Source organism: Musa acuminata, chromosome BXJ1-1 (genome assembly GCF_036884655.1).
Source record: "Musa acuminata AAA Group cultivar baxijiao chromosome BXJ1-1, Cavendish_Baxijiao_AAA, whole genome shotgun sequence".
Taxonomy (NCBI): Eukaryota; Viridiplantae; Streptophyta; class Magnoliopsida; order Zingiberales; family Musaceae; genus Musa; species Musa acuminata.
In genome coordinates this window covers 11,492,501-11,513,912 of record NC_088327.1, presented here as the reverse complement: position 1 = coordinate 11,513,912, position 21,412 = coordinate 11,492,501, and the positions used below count along the sequence as shown (strand labels likewise).

General features: G+C 39.7%; 3 protein-coding genes and 1 pseudogene across 5 annotated transcripts in view; 1 reads left to right on the top strand and 3 right to left on the bottom strand.

The window, feature by feature from the left end:
* Positions 1-1,989: 1,989 nt before the first annotated feature.
* LOC135584858 (expansin-A10-like) lies at positions 1,990-5,442 on the top strand. Of its 2 annotated transcripts, none has more exons than XM_065182543.1 (4): positions 1,990-2,281; positions 2,855-4,265; positions 4,348-4,660; positions 4,749-5,442. In XM_065182543.1, exons 2-4 carry the CDS (start codon positions 4,133-4,135, stop codon positions 5,053-5,055), a joined length of 753 nt encoding a protein of 250 aa, XP_065038615.1. In that variant the 5' UTR covers positions 1,990-2,281; positions 2,855-4,132; the 3' UTR covers positions 5,056-5,442. The 2 variants fall into 2 exon arrangements, with proteins under 2 accessions (XP_065038615.1, XP_065038608.1); XM_065182536.1 differs by having other exon boundaries at positions 1,990-2,494.
* Positions 5,443-6,081: 639 nt separating this feature from the next.
* On the bottom strand, positions 6,082-14,971 carry LOC103991404 (ATP-dependent 6-phosphofructokinase 5, chloroplastic). Of its 2 annotated transcripts, none has more exons than XM_065182519.1 (14): positions 14,748-14,971; positions 12,748-13,111; positions 12,449-12,530; positions 11,681-11,754; positions 10,784-10,895; positions 10,141-10,236; positions 9,941-10,042; positions 9,757-9,831; positions 9,400-9,540; positions 9,135-9,251; positions 8,961-9,047; positions 8,471-8,551; positions 6,722-6,850; positions 6,082-6,434 (listed from the first exon to the last, which is right to left on the bottom strand). In XM_065182519.1, exons 2-14 carry the CDS (start codon positions 13,053-13,055, stop codon positions 6,267-6,269), a joined length of 1,572 nt encoding a protein of 523 aa, XP_065038591.1. In that variant the 5' UTR covers positions 13,056-13,111; positions 14,748-14,971; the 3' UTR covers positions 6,082-6,266. The 2 variants fall into 2 exon arrangements, with proteins under 2 accessions (XP_065038591.1, XP_009409133.2); XM_009410858.3 differs by having other exon boundaries at positions 8,961-9,065; positions 14,748-14,969.
* A 1,330-nt stretch (positions 14,972-16,301) lies between these two features.
* Positions 16,302-19,021, bottom strand: LOC135673492 (cullin-3B-like; annotated as a pseudogene).
* A 1,773-nt stretch (positions 19,022-20,794) lies between these two features.
* LOC135680638 (transcription factor ILI3-like) overlaps positions 20,795-21,412 on the bottom strand; it is a 999-nt gene continuing 381 nt past the window's right edge. The window contains exons 1-2 of the mRNA XM_065194705.1: positions 21,236-21,412; positions 20,795-21,145 (exon numbers count right to left, since the gene is read on the bottom strand). The exon at positions 21,236-21,412 is cut by the window's right edge and continues 381 nt beyond it. Coding sequence (XP_065050777.1) covers positions 20,990-21,145; positions 21,236-21,337 — 258 coding nt within the window. The 5' untranslated portion in view covers positions 21,338-21,412 and the 3' untranslated portion in view covers positions 20,795-20,989. The remainder of the gene's footprint in view (positions 21,146-21,235) is intronic.

Here is a 21,412-nt window from a genome sequence, read left to right as displayed (position 1 = left end):
GGCGGGCGGGAGTGGTACCCGAGCAAGCATTTGAGATTGCAAGGGGTTTCTTAAAGTGTTGCGATTAATTCTCAATCGTATCGAGGAGCGACTTATATGTTGAAAGAGGTTTGAGGTCGTCTTGAGATATGTCTTGATCTTTCTAGAAGTATATAATATTGCTCCACGGTGTTTTTTAGACGTGCCTAGGTCCTACATAAACGGTTAATGTGAAGAGAATATCCTGACATGACCCTCACTCAAATCGGTAAAGTAGGGGAAGAGGGTTTGATAAAACTAAAAAGAATTAAGATTGAGCATGCTTGTCTCCTATGGTTCCGAGGGTTAGCTTTTATACCTAATTCATCGATGAATGGTTGTCGGTCGCTCATTCTCCCTAGAGCCCTTCGCATCATTAGGGACTCATTTATGTTGATGGCTAGTGAACACGTCTTCCTAGCGGTTATATCAGGGAAGGACGATTAGAGGCGTGCCGTCTATTAGGATAGAAGCATGTTTGAAACGGATAATTGATGAAGCTCGGCGTCAGGTGTCTCGAGAGAAGACATGGGCCACGCAGTCTAAGATTAATACTCCCTATAATTATGTGTGCAACCATTTCTAAAATCATGATCGAGAGCAATAGGTTGTTGATGACCAGCGATGCAATCGAGGGGGGAGCCGAGATGGCAAGCTCAATCGTCGTGTATCGATGGTCGACTCATACGACTTTCTCGGGGATCAAGCTTCGATCGATGGATCACGTGAGGGGGCAGTGGGGGCTCTCGTGTGTGCATGTCGACCAAATGGCAGCCCACTGGGCAAGACATCGTTGCAATGCTTGTGTTGCTTTCTCAATCAGTTTTTAAAACGAATTTATAGGTTTTGGTGGATCAGATTAAAACACAATTGTGATATTGCAATAACAATTTGTATACTTTGTTTTAGGCATACTCACAAACATCCCATACACACAATTATATACTCGGAATTCCCTTTGTAAAGTTATGAATAGCATTCTTTAGTCAAATGTAGTCAACACACAAAGATTTACTACAATCACATATGCTAAACTTAAATTCACATGAATAAATACAAATTTTATTTACTTTTTAAGACATATATGGACACACAATTTCCCCACTCTCTCTCTCTCTCTCTCTCTCTCTCTCTCTCTCTCTCTCTCTATATATATATATATATATACATATATATATATATATATATATATATACATATGTATATATATATATATACATATATATATATACATATATATATTTATACATATATATATATATGTATATATATATATATATATATATATATATATGTATATGTATATGTATATACATATACATATAAATATATATGTATGTATATAAATATATATGTATATACATATACATATAAATATATATGTATATACATATACATATAAATATATATGTATATACATATACATATACATTTATATGTATATACATATACATATATATATGTATATATGTATATGTATATGTATGTATATATATACATATACATATACATATACATATATATATGTATATATGTATATATATATATAATTATATGTATGTATATATATACATATACATATGTATACATATATGTATACATATGTATACATATGTATGTATACATATGTATATATATATATGTATATATATATATATATGTATATGTATACATATATATTTATACATGTATACATGTATATTTTGTATATACATACATACATACATACATATATATATATGTATATGTATACATATATATTTATACATGTATACATGTATATTTTGTATATACATAAATACATACATATATATATATATATATATATATATATATATATATATATATATATATATATATATATATATATATATGTGTGTGTGTGTGTGACTTAACTCGGACCCTTTAGTTGCCTTCGGCCCAGAACCACTATGGCTCGAATAAAAAGGGCCAAATAAGTTAATACCCCTTAAATGAAGGCCCATTTGCAGCCCATATAACCCAACTCAGAACGCAGGACGCTCCGCAGCGGCACCGGACGAGGGTGCGGCCGCAGTCGAGGAAATCGACGTCGTCCGGATCGAGCACTCTGGCGGCGCCGCCGCGGCGGCGAACGGTGGCGCTGATGCAGGTTGCCGACCGGTGACGTCGCTGCCCGGGCTACGCATGGCCGTCGGCGCAGGAGCTGCCGCCGCCGTCGCTGCTGCTTGTCTGTACCCTAAAAAGAGTGCGGTTGCATCGATGACGAGCTCCATGGGCAAGGGTATACTAAAGATTCAATCTTTATCTAGTTTTCACCTTTCTAGTCAGTGCTGCGAAACCTGCAATGCACTGCTTGAAACACTGCAATGCCTCACGCCACTTGGTGAGTACTTGATGATCACAGAAGGCCTCTTCTTGCGGTAGAAGATTGAGACAAAATTGACCTTCTTGTTCTTCGGAAGAGTCACATAAGATCCACAAGACCAAGGAATAGGTACACTGCCAACCTTCCTAGTTCAACTCAGTAGGTGTTTAGGTACATGCCTTTGTCAAACTCCAACACCTAAAGATGACCATAAGACACTGCCATTCTATCATGTTAATTGATACTTCCTAAATCTTAGGAAAGGACATGACTTCATTCTAATATTTCATGCATCGAAGAAAACGAGAACCTGTGTTTGGCGATTATCTATTGCCTGTGATCCAACTCTGTAAATTGCTGAAACAAAAGTTCAATCTACATCAAGTTGGTAACTATGGGTTGATTACAGCAGATTGAATATTGTTGGTAAATGACTTGGAGAACCCACCTCCTTTTCTCTACTACAACTTGGTTTGAATTCTTGGGCAGGTCCATGAAAACAAATCCTTAAAACAGTGGAAAGAGTGGAGTCGAAGATACCCAAGATTGTGGTGGAGTACCAAAGCTGAGATCATGAGCAGGGAGAACAAAAATATCCATGGATGAATGGAAAGGAAAAGTGCAGCAAAAGGAGTGGTGGTTGGAGAATGGCATTGATTTAAAGGGATTATAATAGGAGTGTCGGTTATGGACAGTTGAAAGTGCTCATGTGTCCAACCTTCCACAGTATAATGCTTTGGGAGGTCAAAGGTTGCAACTGAGTCAGCAATGGCTCCCGACATCCATCAGTATTAGGTTTGATAACTGCAAGTGCACGAGAACCTGATCTCAGAATTCAGATTTGCTTCTTATTTTTGTCTCCAATGTAGCATCTGATACCAGTGGATTGGATTTGTGCCAGAGCTCAGCAGCCAAATTCCAAGGAATTAAGCTGCTGCTACTCTTGTTCTGAGAAGAGGGAGGAAATTTATTGTAGTGAGTTGGAGTTTGAATGTAATTATGATGCTGTGTCACCCCCAGTTCGTGTGCTTCATGACCCAATCTCTTTCTTGTACTGAAGCTGAAGCTTTGTGAGATTACAGAGTCATAAATTTTCTGCTACCTGTAATCCAAGATGAAATGTTAAAGGTAGCATTTTCAACAAATAGCTCTGCAGACGGGGAAGAACAGAATTGAGGAGCCAATTGATCATACAAAAAGTTGCCACTTTGGTGATATGAAAGGACTAATTAGCTGAACACCAAACTGTGTTTTGCCTGAGTGGTTCTTTCCTTCATTTTCTTGTATGATCAGAAAAGAATATTCTTTGAGTGTCATGAACTTTAGTAAATCTGGAAGTGCCATCCTGGTCTGATTCAGCAAAAGATATGGGATGATTAGCCTACTAATATTCCTGTTGAAAAGGCATAGGGCTTCACACACACAAACATGTGACTCTCAATACAGCAACTCTGCATACACTGTCCTTTAAGCAATATGTCTTCTTCTTTTGTGGGGAGTGGTGATTTCTCACCAATTAAATGTACCTTCAAAACCACAAGATTTCAATTCCATCACCAACTTCCTGTCCAGAGATGTTAGTTGGAATCCTGCCACTCTCATTTAACTGTCCTGCTTAAGCCTTCACAGTTATGTGTCAGTCGATTGGAAGGTTGAAAAGGCAGGCGATCATCTATTTATGCCTCCATCAGCTGCCTCCTCGAGCAAACCAGAGCTTCTGCTTCCTCTCTTCCCTTACTCTTTGTCTCCTCCTTCCAAGTAAGGAGAATGACTTCTCTTGGTCTGGTTCTGGTTGCCTTTCACTCGGTGTTCTCTGCTGCATACGGGTATGGACACGGAGGGGGATGGTCTGCTGCTCATGCTACCTTCTATGGAGGAAGTGATGCGTCTGGGACAATGGGTGAGTGAGTTCACAGAAGACACCGTCGTCCATTCGTCACGCAAGAGTAGGCGGCCATTGATGCGTTGAACTTGGTGTGCAGGTGGAGCTTGCGGCTACGGCAACCTGTACAGCCAGGGCTACGGCACCAATACCGCAGCCCTGAGCACCGCCCTCTTCGAAAACGGGCTCAGCTGCGGCGCCTGCTACGAAATGAAGTGCGTGAATGAGCCGCAGTGGTGCCTGCCGGGCTCCATCGTTGTCACAGCCACGAACTTCTGCCCACCCAACGATGCCCTCCCCAACAACAACGGCGGCTGGTGCAATCCTCCCCTGCGGCACTTTGACCTCTCCCAGCCCGTCTTCCTGCGCATTGCCCGGTACAGGGCTGGCATTGTGCCCGTCGCTTACAGAAGGTTGGTGAGCCAGAATCATACTACTCTCTTTATGATCCATATGATCAAGTCTCATCTTGTTCTTGCTTGGATTGGTTTCGGGGCGCAGGGTCCCGTGCAGTAGAAGGGGAGGAATCAGGTTCACCATCAATGGCCACTCCTACTTCAACCTCGTGCTCATCACCAATGTGGGAGGAGCCGGAGATGTGCATGCTGCGTCCGTCAAGGGGTCCAGCACTGGGTGGCACCCCATGTCCAGGAACTGGGGCCAGAACTGGCAGAGCAACACCTACCTCGATGGCCAGGCGTTGTCCTTTAAGGTCACCACAAGCGATGGCGTGTCTCTGGTCTCCTTCAATGTGGTTCCTGCTACCTGGTCTTTTGGCCAGACCTTCAGTGGTGGCCAGTTTGCTTAATTCCTTTTAACCCTTGCAACAGCATCGGGTTAGTAGGAGCCAGTCGTTGAGTCACCATGGCTGCGGAGTCATGGGTTCGGGTAAGAAGAGCTTGTTTTACTTCGGCTCTTCATAATATCAAGTGATGAGTTCCATGTTGAGAGGCCTTTGGGCTGGTCATGAAGGAGAAGAGCGGGATGGATGCTGCTCTTCCCTTTTGGGCAGCGGTGGAATCCTACCACCCGCCCAGTTGCAACTGAGTCAAAAGTCCTTTTTTATTTCTTCTTCTTCTTCTTCTTCTTTCTTTCTTTCTCTGTGTTTACCTTTTGCTGATTGTGCTCTTAACTCACTGTTGGGAGCTTAAAAAGAGAGTTCCTCCCAGGAATAATCACTGCAAGTCTTCCTATCTGGTAATGGAGTTCATATTATCTTCTGAGCTCTGAATTTTGCTCTGTGGAATCTTTGCGAGTAATTCATATCAAAAATATGTTTGGTGCATGAACGAAGAGAATAATGATTGGAAAATTCCTTTGAATGACTTCTACCTTCGTAAATTGGCTTCCTTTAAATGATTTCTATTTGATGTAAATTCCATAAAATCAGCACTGCAACCCTGACTTCAACTGACACTGGATTCATTGTTCTGCTGCAGTTGTGCCCAAACTTCAGTCAGCTGCAGTGCTCAGATTTAAGAGAAGAAGTTAGTTGGTGAACAGGTTGTTGGGGTGAATTTATTGGAGGGGGATTACTTCTTCCTCTGGCTTTCCAATTTAATGAAGCAACAACTTTGAAATTGATGTAATATCGAAGAAACAAAGTTCTTAAAGACCAAGATCAGAATCCATACAAGGCTTTCTGCTAGATGCAAGTGCATTTCTAGGCTCTCTTTTTCCATCATAACAGCACAGCAAACATTGGTATCATGAGGTTTCCTCTTATCTTCAAGAACAATAGCTTCAAGCCACCAAACATGGAGTATCTTCAGTCCCTTGTGAACCTGGCAAGCCAAAATATTTCTATTCTGCTTTGACAAATACAAACAAACAATTTGATAACCAAAGTAATTATAACCACCTGGTACTTAAATTATTTCTATTCACTTGTAACAAAGACACTGGGAATGCGAAACTTTGAGATCGCTGCTATTTCCCTTCAAATTTATTACATAGAAAAAAAAATGACAAACTACGTAATCAATGTGAAGACGGATCGGTGCCCCCGACTCCCCATATTCATTCGAAGTCAGGTTGGCCAGTGGATGTCAGGCATCGGTGCCACATCCTACTGTTCGGGTCTACATACCTGGTAGATGCAATGACCTCTGTAACAGGAAAGTAGACAAAATGTGTATTGCATATACCTGTTGTGATGCCACTGAACCCAGCAAATGCACCATGTACCTACACATTAAGCAACTGCACCTCAGTCCCCAAAAAGAAATTGCCTAACCACTAGCAGCTGACTGATGCAGAGGCCAGAAGAACTTTCAAGCATTCACTAGCCATAAACATAACTTTGTTCTTAAAGATCAACTGGTCATATTTGCAAAGGTCACAACTTGCTGCAATAACTCTGCAAGTGTTTCTAAATATCTCGGATGTGGTTGTTCCAAAGAAGCTTGCAATCTAGATTACACCTAGTTCACAAGAGATATCTCTATGAGAGGTAGAGAAATGCATAAACTTACAGCATTCTGGCCTAGTACAGTGCAGAGGATTGCATCAGACGCATTGGCACGGCAAGCTCGGATCATATAGGTTGGATCAATGTATTTCACATCTGCTGGAATGCCTACATCCTTGAAATGTCTTTTGATCTGTAAAACATGTCATGTTATCCAGAAAAGGCTGCTTAAATATAAGTAAATGCATAAGCTGATCATGTCCTGAACAAGACAGCTCAGATGAGGAAAAATTATGTTGGCCTAAATTTGACATTTGCAGTAGCAATCATTAGATGAAAAATACATGCTTTCTATTAGATGCATGTAACCAACCGCAGCAGTACAATGTTCAAGCTTGAAAGTAGGAAGCATAGCCGTCCCATCTAGAAAAGACTACAACTTATGTCATTTAACTTTGAATTCAAATTAGGATTTCTTGTTATAAATAACGAAGAAACCCTCACACAAATATAATAGACTAAAACTATAAAGTTAAAAACAACTATTCATGAGAAAAGCTAAAATCTAGGGCATGAATCTCTAATTCTCTTCTCTGCACCAACCACACACAAATATGCATCCATACATATTGGCACCTTAACATAAACATGGGTACAACACCAACAAGATGTCATAAGCTTCAATTTTTTGGTTGAACTACATGGATCTTTCCCCACCACTAAATGAACACAAGGTCTAAATAAGAATCTTCTCTTGCAAAATACTTACAAAGAAAATTCTAAGAGGATATAGTTGCTGGAAAACAAAAGGTTATTTAACTTACACCTCCTATCGTTGTATATTTGCCAAGCTAAAATTAACTACTACTAAAGGTAGAAACAATAGAAAATGATATGAAATGAAAAAGAAAACAAGGTCAAAAGAAGATATGTAATGTTTTCTCTCCATCTAATTATCTCATCCATCACCTTTAGTTTTGACAAACAATGACATGTAAATATACATTCACTTGATCAAGTAACCATATTGGTTATTCGATTCTTTCTAGTTTCATATGCTATGAGTTTTCTACAATAGGAGATGAAAATGTAGATGTAGTTCACATAGATTGCATTAAAAATAATAGGCTACTAAAGATGGAAATTTTTGGTAGAAAACAAATAATTGTTAAATTTTTTATTGGGAAAAAAATATATGATCTTAAATAATATGAACTCACTATAAGATGCATATCTTATACTTTCAAGCATAATAAGGTGAAATCATGGCCAATTACATCAGCTGGAGACACAAAATATGTGCAATTGAAGATGTGAAAACAAATAACCCTTATATCTTTTATGTTGGAAAGACATGTATGATCTTAAACAAGCAACAAACAACAACATAGATGACATTTTCCTGAATAACCATGAAGTAACAGAAGCCTGGGCCATCAAGCAAGTGTTTGGGCAAGTGGCAATTGATGGTCCTCCTATCTCAGCAGCACTAAGCAAGAGAGATCTCTTCATGCCACTGCTTGTTCATTTTAGTGTTTTAGCAGATGTGATGTTTAAAACCTTAGCTTTATCTAATTATCAAACTGTGGTACCCCAATCAGTACTTGCAGTAGCCATAAGGTATTGAACATAATATTTTCTACCTCATTTATTCATTCAGCACAAATTTTATTAATGCGTTAGTTAACACATTTAATAGTTGTCCATTTCATAGCAATTTTCCACTTTACTCTCACAGACTGCACAACACATTGTTCCTTTTAGCCAAAGATTAACTAGATGGTTCTGAAAGAAGGAATTAGTTACAATGAACCTGCTGCTGAACATGAACTCCAATATCACTGAGAACCACATTCCCTGATGCATCTGTTGTATTCGACTTCTTTAGGTATTCCTGAACAACAAGAACAGGCTTGTTATTAGATATGTCTCGAGGAAACTAGTCTTCTACAGCAACAGAAGTAGTAACTTATAGAAGAGTACTCTCTCTAAATCGAAGTACATTCAGTGCCCTTGCATTTCAAGGTGATGTGATCAGGAAGGTATCTATATATGCACCCAGGAACTCAGTGCACTGGGACTGTGAAACATATCATGAAGTCATGCATTAACTTAATGGTGTTCATGAAACTTAGGATGCATAAAGTTTTGCTTCCGGGCATACCATGTATTTCAAATCCAAAATATGATAATGTTCTGATATAAGCTGCATAAATATAGAAGAATTCTCTAAATGTATGTACTCAAAAGCACATTATCAAACATAATTCTACATGAGGCTTCAATAAATATCTATAACTTACTTGTCCTGCTCCTTCAGCAACACAAATTACAGCATTTCCCTTTGTTTTCAGCAGATACTCGAGATGCACTAAGACTCCATTTGGCCCCTCCAATTTAAAAGGTGCCTTCAGTTGCAGGTGGTTCAGTTAATGGTTGTGACAATAATCTGAGAGACTGCTGTGGATACTACTAACCTCTGGAATCAAACAAATGTCAATTTGACCACTAGAAAGTGATGCATGCATGGCTATAAACCCACTGCTTCTTCCCATCAATTTGACCAATCCAATGCCATGGTAAGCACTACGAGCCTAAGTCACAGCAAAGTAAGCAAGTGACAAGGAAAAGTTAGAAGATAGCGTGTTTCTTCTCTGAAAGGAGCAAAGACAGTAATATCAGAAATAAGTTCAAATTCTCTGATCAATAATTTGCATATCGGACAATAAATGAACTTCTTACCTCAATATATGCGGAATTGATTGCCCGCTGAGCTTCCTCTACAGCAGTGTCAAAACCAAATGTTTTGTCCATTAGTAGTATGTCATTGTCAATAGTTTTTGCAACACAGACAATTGATACTTTCAATTTTCTCATGCGGCACTGGCAAAGAAAGGGAACTTATCAACATAAAATTAAACTACAACAGTAACTACAGCTCAGTGTATGAAGCAACATTTACATGATTATCCATAACCTCATAATGATGATAAAGAATAGTAAGGACTTTTAGCCGGATGCATGTTGTAAGTGCATAATGCAGCACTTAATTAAATGCATAAGGTCATCTCAATTTACAAAGATAGAATTATGCAATACCTCATTATGTATGGCAAGTGCCCCTGCATGTGTCCCATCTCCGCCCAGTACAAAAAGCATATCAATTCTCTTGGCCTGAGTTGTCCAAAAATCACAAATTAGTACCACAGTTGTCAAATGATGCTGGAGAAAGTAATCAACTAAAACTTAACCCAGCTCATTTGCTGATAAAGAACCCAGATACCTGGATGCTATCAACTATATCACTGGTGCTGGGACCTCCTCGGGATACTCCTAGAAAACTTCCACCAGTGAGGTTAATATTTTGAACCACTTGACGCGAAAGCTGCAAAGGAGAAGGATATTTGTAGAATTCAAAGAAACGTGTGTGTAGAGATCCCCAGTAAAATCTTCACTTATGGGAATCGGTGGAGATGTTCTAACCGGCACTTCAGATAATCCCTCATCAGAAAATCCACGGAAACCATATGGAATTCCAACAATATTTTTTACCCCATATTTTTCAAGTGTGAGCACTATCTGCAACCACAAAAACGAAAGTAATATGTCTTACTCAAAGTAACATTTGATGATAAAAGAGTGAAATCTCCTTCTGTGGTACTGCCAAGTATAATAAAGATACTGAACAAGTATCAAGCACACAAGTCAATTACCCTCAGCCTGGGCACTTTATTCAAACAACTATTAGCATAAAGCTAATAGGAGTTCCATGCACAAATAATTTGATAAAGTCTAAAAAGGTCCAAAACAATCTGGCAAACTTCTGAAGGGCTTAAGTTTTAACAGAAACATCAGGCTTGAATCCACTACTTGACAAGCCTTTTCAAGCTAAAACTCAATATAACATGAACCCTAGACCATAATTTGATATTCTGAGTCAAAAAAAAATTTATCATTGATTTATTTTGCTTTTTTTTTTTTCTTTTACGAAGATGCATGTCTATTGAAATAGATAAAAACTATAGGAATGGCATTCAACAAATACATTAGTGCATAAAAGGTGTGTTCCAATGAATCTGTCTGTAAAGATGTAAAAATTAGGTACAGAAAGATCATGATAACCAACCTGCCTAATTACATCATTGAGACCAGGACAAAGCCCTCCACAAGTAACGATTGCAGCTTTTACCTCCCTTGGTTCATAGTATATTTGCTTACGTGGTCCAGCACGGTGCACCCTACAAAGATTAAAAACCATAATTACTATAAAAAATGGAGTAGGAAATGATCATCAACCAAACTACATGATATTTTTGGGACTTTGTACAGTTTTAGAGATGGAAATGATTAAATAAAACATTACAAGAGCCATATCAGAGTTTTGAAAATTTTGTTCTCCAGATACAGCCAAGTCCAGTTCTGATTTACAGAAACTTTTAGTCACCTTAACTCATGTTTCAGCATTTTCAGCAACAAAATACAGTATATAAACTTAAAAACTTGGATAGATACATTCAAGCCAATCAAACAAGACACCAACTTAAAAAATACTAGCTTCCTTTTATCATCCAGGTGTACCAGGGTTTTGATTTCATGCTAAAAATTGTTGAATTCCATAAAGAAAAATCCAATATTACAAAAAATGAATTATCATACTTTTTCAACTTAACGATAATCAATAAAAGGTTTTCTATAATTTAAATGAAACAAACAGTGGAATCCTTTTAAGACTTTATGGCCTCCACAAAATTGGAAGATAGGAGGAACCAGGAAAAAAAGGGCAGAAGAAACGATATCTAATTTACTTTATGGCCTACAATTCCACTTGGAATACACTTGAAACCATATGTAGTTTAGAGGAAATTAAAAGAATTGTATAACTGTTGGAATTTTAGATAATACCTCAAATCATATATCCATTGTGGATAACTTTCAACTCATATGTACAACACATACAACATAAGAAAAAATAAAACACTATCATGCTATCAACCGCTCATAGAAGAAAATCACTAGACAATACCATTGTTCTACCCAGCTGCAATCAGGGTCAATGCTCTCAGCACCAGCAGAAGTTGGGGAAGCAAATTTTATAACCTGACAAAAAAAAAGATGTTAGTCTGAACATATACACGTATGTTTAGTATTCAAGGCATTCAAGACCAATCTCTTAGATGATTCATTTGCCGTTGGGGTTAAAGATCTATAAGGATAGCATACAACTAAAATACAATGAATGAAATACTAAATTGAGTGAAAGAAAATATTTAATGTCTCATATGATTAACAATTTGATGCAGGAAATACAGTATTAATGGCCATAATTTCAATTCCACATGGCAGATCTTCCTTCTTGCTATTTCAATATGACATGTTTAAGAGTAAGCATGAACTTCAGGAACATCTGGGAGCCAGCTGTCTAACTACTAATCGGTATGCTCATGTATCTCCTGGAAAAAATGATGATAATAAACATCGAACACAACCGGGGCCATGAAAATGTTTAAAGATAACTGAATATCTATCTAGTCACAGACCCATAGTCATTTTGTCATGGCTCAGTAATCAATTATATATGACTCAAGAAACACTCAAGGCATTCAACAAAAGATGTAATGGAGAAGAAAATTTTGATGGCACTTCATGCAGCTTGAAAGTTGATTTACTTTATCAAACTACAGGCTTTACAATGACCTAGATTAATTAGCCCATGAGAAGCAACATATATTGTATCAAAATACCGAAATGATAAGTAAACAAAATCAAATATTTATGATAAGCAAGGAAAGACCTTCAGAAGTGCTCTATCATCATCACTCACAAAGCCATTCCAATCTTCTCTTGCTGCACCATTACCAACATCTAAAGTACCTCTGTCAAAACCAAATAACAAAAACAATACCATATACTAAAGACATGCTCTTGCAAAAAATCAGCAAGCGGCAGCCATTAACAGGTACAGGCTGCACTGATGAAGAAAAACTCTCTAGGCAAAAAAGAAATCTTGAAGGAAGATTAAACATTTACTAATAATTACACTAGAAGACAAAAGTAAATAAAAAGGGTTGATTTGTGTAGAATACAAGTCACCTGGTTTTGAGTGAGAATGTAGTTGGCCTTGGCTGAATATCCAGAACATCCCTCAAATGTGGTAAATTGAACCGCTTATCAAAATCCTCTAGGAATTTTTTTTTCCAGTCTGGATCATTAAAGTCAATTTCTGGTTTAACAACAATTGGTCTAGGATTTGTCATCTGGGATTCAGCTCTAATAACTCTCTCAAATCTTCTGATCTTTAAATTTCTGAAATTCACCAATGGGTGAATTGGGCAAAACTGTCTACCATGTTGCCGCACATTAATTAAATCAACTCCATTAATTGATGAAGCCAGAGCCATTCTCCAAATGTAGAAGAGTTGAGAAGATCCAATGAAGCAAACTGGAATACAAGAACCTGAAAGTATCAAAAGGTTGTAATTTATGACTACATTCAATTTCCAGTTATTATGGAGAACCATGTTGAGAAAACTAAAAATAATAACGATTAAAATGGACCTTGCAAACATATAATGGAATCCAGTCTTAACATAAATAAGCATATTACTATTCTCAAATAGTGTGCAATCAGGATGCATTAAATCTGTCCAGAATATGATAAGAAAAACATATTTAAGACAATTTCAAATAATAATTTGTATGAGCTAAAATTAATCACCTAGAAGAAAAGAACTTTCTTGAAGCTCTAAAACTAAGACTTTCGTTCTATACACAATATTAAAAAAGACATTCCGACGCTGCAGAAATCCAGTAATCAGCAATATGTAGCAGTAAATCACTGAGAAATTAATAAAGCCAAAAGGAGGGAAACAGAAGGGAACAGTTGGTGGACAGGAAGAAAATTTGGGGTATTAATGAAGAATTTCAGAGGGAAAGAAATGGGAAGGATCCATGACGGGTGTAATAACTTAGATACCTTCTGCATTTCTGACCTATCTGGCAACACCTAATCCTAATGTAAGATCGAGGTAGGGCTTTACTCCTAATCTTAAACCAATTCCCATAGGCGAAAACTGTGCTGATATAGCAAGAATTACAAAAAATTTTAGGGCTTCCCAAGATCACATACAGAATTAAGGTAAGAAGGTGCATAATTAATCATTTTCCAAACAGATAACCATCCCAAAAAAGAATATAACCAAGCTCCATGTAAGAGATAGGATCAATCATAGCCTCAAAATCTAATCTTGCGATTAGAAATTGAAAGAACTATCTTGAAAGTTCGGATCCACAACTCTAAGTTCTACATGTAATAAAGCACAATCAAATCCAATACCATTCCACAGCCCATTTACTACAAGATTCACAAAAGGATCAGTGACTTCTTACCTACATTTTTTTTAATCAAAAAAACCAAGATTCATGTTATATCTTGGAACGAAACCCATCGTTGAAATTACTAATTAGAAGAACCATCTTCAAAATTCGAATCCACAGCTCTAAGCTCTACATGTAACCAAGATAACAACCAAATGCAATACAATCCCACAACCCATCTACTACAGGATTCAGAGAAGGATCAGCGATCAATTTTCTCTCAGTTACCTACAAATTTACGTCAAGAAAACCAAAAACCCAAGCTCCCTATCGAAAACAGGTATCCGCACAGCCTACCGACACACTTTCTTTCAATTATAAATTACAACAACTATCATGAAAACTCGGATCCACAGGTCCGAGCCCCACATGTAACCAAGATCGCGATCAAATCCAATAGAGTCCCACAACACATCGACCACAAGCTTCACAGCACGATTGGTGACCAGGTCTTTCGCACTTACCTACAAATTTACCTGACATGGTCTTGAGAGCTTAAGCTACAAGAATCAGCTTCAAGGTTCAGATTCAGGACTCCAGAGTCCCACATATAACCAACATCACAGCCAAACCCAACGCGATCCCACAAACCTTCCACCACAAGATTCACAGAACGATCGGCGATGGTCATTTTCTTTTCCGTTCACCCAAAGATTTACGTCAAAGAAACACCCAAGAAAACATTAGAAAAATCCGTTTAAGAAGGAGAAAGCGACCTCGGGTTAATCGGGAAGCCGATCGTAGGGCGGGAGAGGAGATGAGAGCCTTTGATTCTCGAAGGAATCGCCCTTCGCATGCAACACCTTCAACGGTCGTCCGCCGGAGCGGAGAGGGGAAGGTGGGGTGGGCCTTTTATTATGCACGAGCGCAATGCGGTCAACGGCGTACCGGAGGTGGTACCGCGGTCAGGTTACCGCCCCTGCCGATTTCCTCGGAGAGCGCCGTGACTTGGGAAGGCTGGTTACGATTCGTCCGTTCTTTCTTCGCTAAATGCACACGCGTCGGCATGGAGCGAGTCGCCGCTCGCCTGTGTCGTGTAAGTCACCAGACAGTGAAGCTTGGACCTGCTGTTGCTCGGCAACATGGCCCGCGTTTTCTCATTGGTCGCCAGATGCGAGCCCCACCGATAGCAACCAGCGGAAGCCGCCTTCCCATGTCTGCTGCTCAGACCAATTCGTTTTATCCACCAAATTTCAAATAAAAAAATCCAAAAAAAATCTTAAATTTTCGCTTTTTTGGAAGAACGACTCTTTTTCTTTATTTTCATTCGTCCTATGTTTAAAAAATAAAATTTATCTCTAGTACGAACCGCATCGATCATTGTACCGATCCCTTCCTGAGACTTCGTAGTCTGGGCTACAAGATCCATCATTGTTTGATGATATCAATATGGGAGACAAGGTTGATCCACCATTGTTCGACGATATCAATATGGGAGACAAGGTTGAGAACAATAAGATGGTCACAATGCCACCTTTGCCTCATTATAGGACCTGTAGATTTATATCACGTCGACCATTGAGCCCTCACAATGCATCACGATTATCGACTTATGCAAAGGGGTAGGAGGTAATCACAATGGAGCTTCCCCTTCCTCTTGCCTCACATAATCCACTGTGTCAAGCATTAGGTATTAAGTATCACCCGCACCTCATTCTCGAGTTGCTTTGCTCCTGTTTAGCACAAGAGCCCAAATCTAGGAGGGGGTCGAGAACGCCCTCCTCGAAGATGGTATGACAATAGGCATCCAAGGTTGAGGCAAGGAAGAAAACAACAATAACAGTATGAGTTATGACGGAGATGAACGGTGAAGACAAAGGCCTTGTGGTAAGGCCTTAGTGACACCTTAGCATTGGCGAATGAGCTGAGATGACAAACAAGAGCAATGATGACGAGGATGGAGGCTAAGATTAAGGGCCTTAAGATAGCAACAACGAACAAGAGCAAAAGCATGCTCATGCTCGAGAGCAATAGATGAGAGTGAGAGTAGAGACGACATATGAGGATATGATAGACAAGAGGCGAAGGCGATCATGACAAAGATGATGGTCGACGACATGAAGGTCAAGGATTATCTTATATTTTAAAAAATAAAAAGCATGATGTGGGAATGAAGCAAAGGGAGTACGCTCTACTGAATAATTAAATAAATAAAGATTTTTTAAAAAATTTACCCTTATAAATTTTAAGTCGGATTAAAAAGAAAATAAAAAACAAAACAAAACATAGAAGATTCTCCCTGTTTAGGTCAAGCTATAGAAAAAGGTAAATGACAGTATAAAAAATTTTGCCACTAATTGAACCCTATAGTACGCACAAGGATTGAATGGACATACTAGAAATTTTGATCGCATCCAAGCTGGCGAGGTAGATCCTGTGTACGGTCATACACCGTGTAATCGATCAAAGGTCTCTACCAAAAACCAACTAGCTATCAATATCCATGAACATTCCATATTCGGTCTTAAGCTTAACCATCAGACTTCTCTCAGCATCATCTGAGATTATCTTGTCTTCCCAGAAAGGAGTCGTCTTGCCCGGTGGTGCACGTGGTACTTCTCAAAGATGTCCTTGTCTTGTAAATACCAGAAGAGCGTGATCACTTTGTCGAGGACAACCTCTACATCCTCTTCACTAACACCTTTCAGGCCATTACAGAGTTTGTCATCAACACACAGGGAAATGAACTCCAGACACTTTTCATTCAGAAGGTGATGAACAACCTCCACATGATCCTTCAGTCCCTCTGGATCAGTCACCAACTGTTTCCCGGTGTCTCGAATGTGTGAAGCCATGAGATCTCTTGTCGTCGAAACACCTTCAGTAACTCGCAGAGCAAACTGTACAGTCTGCTTAAATCTACATATTCATCATCTAAAAGCATATTAACAAGGCCAGAGTTCCCCATACGAACCAATCCCTTCATGTGGTTAGTGATCAACTCCTTCTCTACAACACGATTTTTGGTTCAGTTTTAGCATCAAGCCACCTCTCAGCTTGTTTAAGGTCCTCGCCACAGTCACAGCTTACAATGAGCTGCTGAGATCGATCCTACAAAAACCAGCTGAAGCATCCAAGAAGAGCTTCTCAAAATCTTTTCGATACACTGAAGATCCCAAATCCATTACCAGCTGAAGCATCCAAGAAGGGATTCTCAAAATCTTTTTGATACACTGAAGATCCCAAATCCATTAGCATCTTTGTTGCATTCCTTATCAACCCTCGATCTACAACTTCACCTGTGCGCTCTTTATGTATAAGCTCAAGAAGCGTATCAAGTAGCCTGTCATGAATTTTGCTGGAGATTCAGTCCTAGTTCATAAACTGGTGTCTTTTTGTAACCAGGAACAAATGTTCTATCTGCAGTGCTTTGGTGTGCTCCCCCCATTTTCTGTTCAGTTCTTCTAGAAAGAGACCACCTTGAGCAACCTCAATCGGCTGTGATATTTCTTTTAGGTGGTTTGTCATGGTGGTCACAAGTCCAGAGTACAGTTTTTCTCCATGTTTGTGAAGCACCATATTATAAGCATTCCTGGATTTGTAAGAACCTCAAATGAAAATAAAATTAACAAATTGCCAAAAAAATTCATAGGCTACTAACTTAACACATGAAATTTGGCAAATATTAAAAAGGAAGAACAATTGACTCAGCTCTTTCAAAAGCCTTATTGGAGGCTTCTGCTGTTAGAATATTCGCTCATAAACTACTGTTAATATGATACCGGTTGTGAGACGAGCATGGAAATTACTAGTTGATTGGATATGCTGATTGCGAATGGGTAGGAGGTCAAACCTTTGGAGAAGGTTGTGTCCTTGTTTCCTAGTGGCATCAGGAGGCTAGTCTTGCAGTGCAAAGATAAACTCCCATCTTTCGTTTGCAAATTTTATTATATATTAAAAAATAAAAATATTCATGTGCAAGATGAAAGTCGAAGGAGGATTAGAAGAAAGAAGAACTAAATATTAGTCTCATATGGCTAAGGATTGAAGAGGATATTAGATATGTTCCATAACCTAACAATTTAAGTTTTTGAGTTGTATTGAAATCCGATTCTATGCATGTTTGACTTGACCAATTTGACTCCAACCCATTGATTCAACTTTGAGTTGGTTCCACACAAAAAGTAGATTTAGTTTTTGTCATAATATTACTCTAATGCATATTTTCTCGATATCCCCATGAATTTTCTTTTCTTGAATGGTAAATGACGAATACGGGATTTGTTCCTAGGTCCTTGAGATAAGATCTCGAAATGAACTAACAACATATTGCCAGCTAAATTAGTAGCCAATAAAGGAATTATACCATTAACTTAATGCGAGCATGAATAAAGCAAGTTCTTGTATGAACATCTTTACTAGCTAATTTGGGGGCCGATAAAGGAGTTACAGTGATAATTAACACGAAGCATTACTGAAGCAAGTTTTTGAAAGGCGAGATTTTATCCCAAGACCTTACAATGAACTGTCAATTATCATCAAAATTAGTCGCAGATAATGAAATTATACTAATAACTCATAGCAAGCATGAGCAAAAAAAAAAAATCCTTAGTATAAAGAATATCTTCAGCAGTCAATTTGGTGGCCGACGAAGGAATAATGGAAATAACTTAGAGCACGAACAAGTCAAGTTCTTGTAAAATCTCTTATGGTTTGCGCTGAAAAATCTAACCAAATACACACCGCGAGACGAATGCTCGATGATATGCCTGACAGACTAAAAACCATATCATAGCTCCAGATAACCCAACCAGCGCGTCCAAGTTTAGACCGCCAGAAAATCTAACGATGAAAGATGCAAACTGTTAAATTCAAGGGTCATGGATCAAAATCATGTACCTGGAGAGTTCTTCAAAGCTGAGACCGCCGGTATTGTGTGTGTAAATCTCGTGGAAGGCATGCTCGAGCACCTTCCAGGTCTCCTCGGCGCCAGATTCAGCCGACGCTTGAACGCCTCGATATTGAAGTTTCGCCTCTTCTTGGTGCTCATCGGGTCCGGCGAAGCAACCACAGGGCTTCGAAATCGGAGGCGGAAGAGAGGGTTCTCAGACACACACACACACACACACACACACACACACACATATATATATATATATATATTCAATTTTAGAATTTGATGAGGTAAACAAAAAAAATGTCCTCAATGGTATTTTGCGTCGTCATGCCATGTCCTATAGAATACATAACTTGATGAAATTGATTTGATCTAATCATGTTTCGAGTATTATTGCATCCATATGATATAAATTGAGTGGTGAGAGGTGTTTGTTATTTATAATTAAATTTTTTTTTGGCTCAAACCTTACTCAGTGCAAAATATCTTTCATTCTTATATGAAGACGGAGAGCATAGTGGGCATCGATTCCATACCCCACTAATTGGGAAGGGAATAGCCCGTCGCCAATCTAAACCATCCGATTCGACTCGGGTGCTACATTGGACCACACCATCACGCCTCATTCGACGACCATGACTTGCGATGTCAAATTTGGCTAACCAAATAGATCGCCCTCGATAAGTTGGCCCGGCCCGCACACAAAAGGCCGGGCCAAATCACCCGTGAAAAAAATTACACAGGCGAATAGATCCACGTGGATATATTTTCCCTGCGTTACTTAGTCCGGAAATACTAACCCTACCCGACGACACGGACCCCATTCGCCCCCTCCCTTGTGAAGGAAGAATGCTCGTGGGGTCCTCTCCCCAATCACTCACAAGCCCCCCTCTAGAGGCTATTCACCAACGTGTACCCAGTGTTCATAAACAATGTGACCGTATATTAACGATGTCGATGAAATTTCATTGTGTGTATATATATATAGTCATATGTACTTTGATGTCTCGGTCATGGTGTGTCGAAAATAGGAACAATTAGGCAATCGAGGCCATCCAAATTAATTGCCCACGAGGCTGCAATAAATAATGGGGGACAGATCCCTTGTTACCTCTCAGTCAAAGAACAGGCTTCTTCCCTCACGAAACACCGTAACGCAAGCTTAGGTGGTGGAGCCCACGATACATGTTTGGGAGAAATCCTGAGCTTTGTCTGAGCCGATGCGGGAGATCCTCACCGAAGGACAGAGCCGTCTACGCCTTAATTTTCGTGCTCTCTTGGACGTTGGACTTTTTGAGCCACGCTTGGGGTCTTCTACAGTTGACGTCCGATAGATTATTGGGTGAAACGACGGACCCCGCGGCGGGGCCGACAGTTTCGGCTTGTCTTTTTCTCTTCGAGCACAGTCGTCGGATTGCTTCTTTGTCTCCACTCCGATGCTGGCGCCAATCTTGTGCGTGATCAACAGTCGCGGTGGTCGGCCGGATATATAATTCCCCGGCTTTTGTTGAGGGAATGCATCCAGCTCCTGCCTATTGGATTTTCTTTCTCTGCATAAAGTCTTGGAGGTTTCTCCAAGGTTTTCCTAGTCATGGAAGATGGCTCTGTTAGGGAGATGGTCTGTAAGGTACCAGAGTTGCAAGATGTGTCCTGCTCTGAGCGTGCAGCACGCCTCGAGCCAACGAGTTTGACCTTACATCGCACGGTATATGATCCTTCTTGTCATATTGATCTATACATGTAGTTGTTTAGAGTCAGCTGGTCATCTCCTCTTTATCAATATCACTGGGTTTTCTCTGCCTTCTTTTATAGCCATGCATATCATGTAAGAAAGAAACGATGCAATGGAGAAGCCAGAGAGATGAGCAAGATGGGAGAAATTTAACCATGGACGCGAGCAGAAACTAAGCTACTGATAGGACCTGCTAAGAAGGCTAATACATGATAGTTTCTCCAGCCTGGATTGCCATGAAAGAGACAACTCAAGCATGCAGCTGCAATAACATCAAGCACCGTGGCGGTGCTAGTAAACTAGCTAGCACTTATTGTTTGATCTCTCTAACCCACAGATCTCGGTTGGTACTGCACTAAAGAAGCATGAAAACGACAGTACAACTCTCCCTAGGATCGGAGGAGGCTCCTGATGATCTCAGCCTGAGGGCTGTTGCTGTCCATGGTCACCATGAGGCCGGAGAGCCGGTCGCTCAGGTCGTCCACCTCGCGGTGCAAGCTCTTGATGTAGCTGCACGTCTCCTTCAGCAGCTTCGACGCAGATACCTGCAACATAGTCCGCAAACAGCACCGTTAGTGGAGTGCACCACCTTCGTAGAGGGACCGATCGACTCAGGCGGCGTGCTGTCTCCCTACTCTGCCTGTGTTCCTGCGGCGGGACTCGGGGAGCAGCGACTGCAGCTTGGAGACGAGCTCGTTGATCTCCTCATCAGTGATCCTGCTGCCTCTGCCCGACATTTCTTCTGCTCTATTTCCTCGCCTCTGAATGCAGAGACAAGCGCAGGGAGATGGCAAACCACAAGGCGAGGCAGT